Source organism: Condylura cristata, unplaced genomic scaffold (assembly GCF_000260355.1).
Source record: "Condylura cristata isolate star-nosed mole 26May11 unplaced genomic scaffold, ConCri1.0 scaffold00005, whole genome shotgun sequence".
NCBI lineage: Eukaryota > Metazoa > Chordata > Mammalia > Eulipotyphla > Talpidae > Condylura > Condylura cristata.
Window position 1 is genome coordinate 48,864,401 of NW_004567106.1, and position 7,131 is coordinate 48,871,531.

At 39.7% G+C, this 7,131-nt stretch overlaps 1 protein-coding gene across 1 annotated transcript in view; it reads right to left on the reverse strand.

Moving 5' to 3' along the window:
* LOC101621931 (chromosome unknown open reading frame, human C7orf60) overlaps positions 1–6,300 on the reverse strand; it is a 43,900-nt gene extending 37,600 nt beyond the window's left edge. The window contains exon 1 of the mRNA XM_004676953.1: positions 6,013–6,300. Coding sequence (XP_004677010.1) covers positions 6,013–6,172 — 160 coding nt within the window. The 5' untranslated portion in view covers positions 6,173–6,300. The remainder of the gene's footprint in view (positions 1–6,012) is intronic.
* Positions 6,301–7,131: the final 831 nt, after the last annotated feature.

Consider the following 7,131-nt stretch of genomic DNA (forward strand, 5'->3'; position numbering starts at 1 on the left):
CCATTAATTCACTATAAAAATTTGTATCAGGAAGCTAAATTTTAAATAGAATATAAAATTATTAGACTGCTTCTATATTTGTGTGTGTGTGTATCTTAAATCTAAACAGCATAGTGCTAGATACCAGGGCTACAAAAATAAAAGGCAGAGTCCTACTCAAGGATCTAAGTCTAAGTTAGGTGAGAAAGACGGACAAGTGAACTGGTAAGTGATAATATAATAAATATAAGCATTTTTGTGCTATGGATACAAAACATAAAAAGTGCACTTATTTATGTAAAATTGGATATTACTAGTGTCTACAAGGTTTTATCCTCATTTGTAGGTAAGTCAACACTTGAAACTTTGCTCTCAAAGTTTCAATTTCCAGAGAGGGCTTCCTACCTTACCCTTTTCAAAATGTGGCTAAGATATGGAAAAAATTCCAAACAAAATTATTACTTCCATTCCTGTGACAAGCCATCCTATTTACTAAGTGTCCTCCCTCTTCACACTCCAACATCCACATTTTCTAACTAACAGGAATGGCTACTTATATTTTTCCAGACAAGAAATCTTATATTATCCTTTTACTTTCATAAAAACTATTTTGACCTTCAAAAAAATCTCTGATTTATGTTCTCTTTTTCATGACTACTTAGCTGTTGTATTATTAACTCCCAACCAGACGTATGATCTGTTTTCTAGTCTACTTCCTACTCTATCATGGAGAACCTTAGCTTACTTGTTTCTCATTGTCTTCATTATTGTACGATCTATGAAGTTTCTAAATAATTTAGATGCCTATGTTCCATAAAGTTCCATAAGTAACACTACTGTGGAACAGTGGCTAAGATCAACACATTTGTTACCCCCCGCCCCCAAAAAACCAAAGGACCTAGATTAGTACCTTTCATTTTCACTTTATATTTCAAACGCAAAAACTCTTAAAAAAAAATATGAAGCAAGTCATATACGAAATCAGGAATAACAAAATCAAATAGCTAACATACTATGCACTTCCAATGGAACTTTTTATTAGTGTTCCCTTTATCTTTTAGCATTACTGATCATTAAACTCTACATTCCCCATCCCCCACCCCCAAGTGGCAGTTCAAATTCCTAGGGCAAAGTTAACATTTTGTGGACTAAGCAGATTCTATCATAAAAAGTAGCACTTTCTGGTTCTGTATCAGAATAGACATTATTGGGAAGAACATATAAAGAAACCTGCAAAATCTTTTTTAGAAAAAAAAAAGTAAACGAAGAGAACCTGTCAAAAGTTTCTTGGGGTCATGGACTTGGTCAGTTATTTTCAAATGTTGAAAGCCAGTGAAGAAATTTTTTTCTTTATTTTTAACTTTGAAAATAAAGTCTGTTATCCTAATTTTGAAAGCAATGTCGAAAAATTTTTCAGGGAAAACACTAACATTACATTCATTATTTCACCTTTAGGCCTTTTCGTTTTAGGTTTTTCCCTTCCTCCAATTTTGTTTTAGGTGTTTGTTAAAGAATATTCATCACAAATAAAATTTTCAGTTTATCCTAAAGTGCTAGTCTAGCTCACCCTTGTCTCAAACAATGAAGAATTTGGACAATCAATAAGAATTAAGTACCTAATGAGGCTATTTTGTTGTTGACTCTTAAAATGCAGCTTTTAACTATTCTCTATTCTCCTTTCTACTTCAGTGTCAGCAAGATCTTATTTTATTTAACTATGTCTAAAATATTATCATTTAAAACATTTTGTCATTACTAACAGTGATCAGCTATAACCCCATGACCTTGAGAATATCATCCAGTTAATATGTATTTTTATTTTTTCTGACTGATTTATAAACTGTATGGGTTTATCTGATAAGCTGTTTTAATCTGTTTGGGTACAAAGTTAAGTATAGGTAGAGTATGAATAAATTTAAAAACTTCGCTAAAGACAGTCACAAGGTAGGTTAAAAAAAATCAAAATTAAATGGGGTGGATATCATACTTTTACTCCTACCAGCTGCAGCCTTTATATTCTTATGGTATTTTCACATAAATCCTTTTTTAAGTTTGAAAAAATAAAAAAGATGCCAGGCATAATAACAATCAAGCACTATGTGACTAGGACTATGTAAAAAAAAAAAAAATCACAGAAGGACAACCTAATACACATAGTGCTTTACCCCAGTTCTTAGATATGTATTTATATCATGCAGATCTGACTTAAATAATGAAGCTCCGGTTGTAAAGCAAAACTGGCTTTTTAAAAATAGAGGTATCTATAACTCTTAAAAATATTTTAAATATTTTTAGTTTATATGTAGGCTGTATTTTTAGAATTCTGTAGAGAAAATACCTATCTATCTATATCTATAAACATATTTCAATTTATATGAACTCAATCTGAAAAACTTGTCTCTTACCTATAAATGGCTGACATGGAAACACCCTTTGTCATTGCTGCTAGACATTTTTCCTATCATTTCCTATTGGTAACTATTTCAGATATCAGCACTGCCTACAACATTGACCTTTATCTACTCTCACGTTACCTTTGCACAAATTGGCTAAGTGGTGACATAGGGCAGACAGTAAAATGGAGTGGGGTTTAGAAACAAAAGTTATAGAAGTAAAGAGTATATTAAACCTACCTGTTAGTTTTTACCATCCTATCTGCTACCCAATCCCTCTATCCCCATTCCAAATGTACTCATTAACAGAAAGTAAGCATCAGCTAAACAAATGGATGGGTGAAGGATGAAGAGAAATCTATCACAGTCAAAAAAAAATCCTATTTTCATTCTTATTTTTGCTTCATTTTCAATTTCACTACCAGGATAAAAGAAGGGAAAACCTTTAATACCTAGCCAAACACTCATTAGATAGTTCTTACTCCAATCTTTACCACTACATGACTGTTTTGCCTCCTCTTTCATTCTACTCATTTCCTTTCCTACAATCTCTTCCAAAACCCCCCACACCTCATATAGTTTCAATTCCTTTAATACCTATCCATAGATTATCACATTCCCATCAATTTACATCCTTTCACCTAATAAAATTCTAGGTGCTTCCCATTTCTCCTCTGATTCCATTTTGGGGTCATTATTGGACTTAAAAACTTATTCCCATAAAATATGTAGTTTTAACACGAACTATATATAACATCAAGCAAGTTATTTTAATAATATTGGGAATTTAGTGCACTGTGCAAAAGGCAGGCATAGGTTTAGAGCACAACTCCAAGAGCTAGCTGAGAAATTTCCAGGCCCCAATGATAGGTATTTTGAAACTGTACACCTGAAGTGGGATGCAGGAATTTTCTAAAAGTCATCCCTGTTTAGCCTAGTGATCATCCATGTTTGGGAATAACTTGATAAAGATGTTTGAGGTTCCTTCTAGTCTAACATTCCAAGAGTCTAAGCTGGAATTTTTACTGTATTTTCTGATGGGAAAATTATTATAACTATATATAGTTTCCATAGTTATTGGTTTACAGTTCAGGTCTGTTACTGATTAAATAGGCCTTTGCAGGCTGACCTAGCACCTAAGCACCGTTTATAATATTATTTTATGACCAGAGCAAACTTGCAAATAAACTTGTAAAATATGCTTGCAGACTGGGGGCCATTAGTTAGAACAATACTATGACCTCATAGGAAAATATTAAAAACTATTTCTTTGCAATTATTATGTATACAATCAGACTCTTTCACAGATTTTTAAAAACAGATTTTTATTAAGTCAAGATTTGATTCATAAGTCAGATTAAAGATAGAAAAGACTTATCCATTAGATTATTTTTAGTTTATCACTAGGACTTTGCATGTCACTGGAATATAGCTAGAGAAGGAACCAGACATTAAGATGTCTAAAGAATTGTCTCATTTAAACATGTACAGTTAGAGTTTGGGGGCCTCCTTGGTAGTGCAAGGGCTTAAGTCTCAGCACCATGAAGCTACCAGCTGCCATTGCAGCACAAGTTTGATCCCCCGCCAGGGAGCTATCCAAGTGGCACAGTGGCAGACCTCTCCTGTCTCAATGCTCCACCACACTGCTCCTTTCAGTGTATTTCAGTCAATCTGCCTGTTCTGCTCCCTACTTTGTCTTTAGTGAATCCCCACACACCCCGCTCCTGCACCTCTTGACTACCCAGCTCTTGTATGCTTAAGTAAATATAATATATATGTTATACACACACACACACACACACACACAATTTGCAAGGATGTTACTTGCCCAGAAGCACACTAGATTTTTTATTTAGGAACTAGAAGTATCTAAGTATCTATTCTAGCTCTGGTAACTTCCAACTACCAATTCCTATTATAAACAAGTGTCCCCTGGTTAATATTTAGGCTTAATAAGCATGTTTCAACATATGAGAACTAAACAAGAATAAACAACACTCCACGGCAAGATGCCATATTAGTAGAGTGTTAAATAGAATCTATTTAAACAATAAATAAGCCAATCTTATTTCTTTAAATTGCATATATTTGTACAAATTAGCATGATAAACTTATTTCCTCATTTGTCCAAACAACATAGAAATTTACAGTGACTACCATTATGTAAGTGTGTTCTCTGAATATCAGGAATGATGCAATGGTTGCTATGGTAACTACTCATTTTATTGAATAAATTGGGTTGAGGTTTACAGCATTCTTAAAAATAAAAATTTCAACACTTTACCTATACCTGACAATTCTCTATCTATTGCTATTTATTAAACAATAACTGTAAGTCACCTTTGAGGATGATTATTCAGGCAGTTATTTTAGAAGTTAGGCTACAGTTGCCAATGAAAGAAGACTTTGAACTTAAAAGTTTGGGAAATGAAACACATCAACTACATTTAAAGGAATAAGAGATACTTAAGTTTTAATCTTCTAGAGTAACTGAGTGTGTATAAATAAAAAGTAACATGATGCTACATGTCTGTTCCTCCACTGTCACAATTTTGCTTCTAAATTACTAAGTATAAGACTAACAATAAAAAACTGCTGACTTTTTCGTTTGTAGTTAAGTTAAAGCAAGAGCAAGTAGAAAGTTATCCTTTGTTTTGATACTAACACAAAATTTATCAGGGGCATATCAAATAGCTGGAAATTTTCACTGTTAAAATCTTACAAAACACCTTTGTTAGAAAAAAAAATCCTACATTTTAGAACACCAAAGATAACTCTAGGCCCCAATTAGAAACACGCCTCAGGCACAAGCAAAAGCTATGAAGACGTTCTCCTTTGCTTAACATCTTCAATAGGAGGGGTGCCCAGCACTGACCAGCTTTACCCGCATCTATGCCCTAAAGAGGCTTGCTAGTTGCACACACTATTCACATCTAAGCAGTATTTTAAGAAGCTGCCCAAGAACTCTTCCTCTCTTGCCTACAGAATGACTTAAAATCAAGCATTTTAAGAATGGGAGGTGGCGGACATGAATGAAACCCTTTTTCTATTTAACAAGGTGAAGTCTAGTCAGCTAAAGGCCTGCTGACTTCGCAGCCCTGGAAACCAATGCGAGGAAGCTGGGGCACCGACTGGGTAAACCCGTAGGAATGAGGTTCTAGGAAGGGGGTCTAACCCCGAAGCAAACCAAACAGGCTGGTTAATCGCGAGAAAACGAGGGGCAAGTCAGGTTTCTTTCAGTCTTTCACAAATGGATTTTACCTGCCTTCGTGTTTTATGTTCACCCCTCGCACAGAGCGACCTCCCCCTCCTCCGGAGGGTGTACGTATCTGTGTGTGGTGACAACAATCTCAGCACCCCGGATGGGAACGCGGTAATTGGAGGGGTTGAGGACTCAGTTCCTCCATAGGCCTGGAACTCTCACGAAGGGCCCTCGAAGAAAAGGGGGCGGGAGGAGCGAGCCTGACGCCGAAGAGGACTAGACCGAGAAGGGGGCGGACGGGCCTGGGAGAAAGGCACTGGCAGGGGCTGACGTGCAGCTCCTTCAGGTTGTAATGGTGGCCCCTGGGGGGAGGGGAGAGGTGACAGGGATTGGGGTGATGAGGCTTCCCCTCCCCCCCTCGCTCAGTTCGCTGTTTACCTTCACGGTACTTCTTGCGGAGCCGCCGGTGAACGCTCTTCACTACGCCGGAGAGCTTCTCCTGTTCCAGCTTCCGCTCCTGCTCGCGGGGCGGCGGAGTGCTCGGGGGTCCGGCCCCTTGCCCGCGAGCAGCGCTTCGGTCGCCGGCCCCCAGCTCCATATCGCTGCTGCCGCTGCCGCCGCCGCCGCCGCCGCCCCTCGGGTCCCCGCAGACGCCCGCCTGACGGAGGAGGTGGGGAAGGAGGAGGCAGCAGCGGAGGCAGCAGCAGGAGGAGGCGGAGGACCCACGGCGACGGGCTCGGGGGCAGGCCCGTACCCAAATGTGCAAACTGATTGGTGGGCTGTGGAGGGCTGGGCGGAAACGGAAAGGGCCAGGGGCCAATGGAAGGAGAGCACCGGCAGCTCACCCTGTGTTTGGGAAGGCGGGGCTTGCAGACCTGGGGGAGCTGAAGCGGTGGGAGCGCAGGACCCAAAAGCCTCTCTTCTCTCCCCGCCGCCCCCAGCCCCCGGGTTTCAGTGCGCAGGCGCTTTGATGCGAGCCCGAGAGACGCGCTGCTAGCCCGGCGCTTGCGCGTCTGAGTTTACTGAGTTTGGGCATCATTTTGCAGCCCAGCTTCACTCTGGCTTTTCAGGCGCTCCGGCGTCTACGATGCGTCGTGTGCTGTGATGGGACCAGGGACACTACCTGAACCCCGACTGCGTCTTGTCATTTGTAGGATCCCTTTAGCTGCATATGAGAAGCGTTTTTGGGGATGACTTGGCAGCACAGACATTTTACACTTCGAGGGACCAAAAATGTTTTCATTGACGCTAGGAGAGGTATGGCAACCAGGGGCTAACTTGACCCACAGGCCAGCAGTTGTTAATGCCTCTAGTGCCAGTGCTGGGCAAAAGTCACAGAAACGGGAAAGTAGTGGCCAAGAAAAGCAATAGTAGAGGAGGGAAAAGCGGGAAGGAGAAACAAAATCTACCACAGATGCACTAAGGAACTTCTGTGGTGACCCGGGGGTCACCTTTCTGGAATACTGCTTTCCATAGACGCAAATTGTCGTTAGTTCCTGGAGTGGTACCGTGGTTCCTGGAGTGTCAGTGATTGAACAGGATGAGAATTGTGTATTA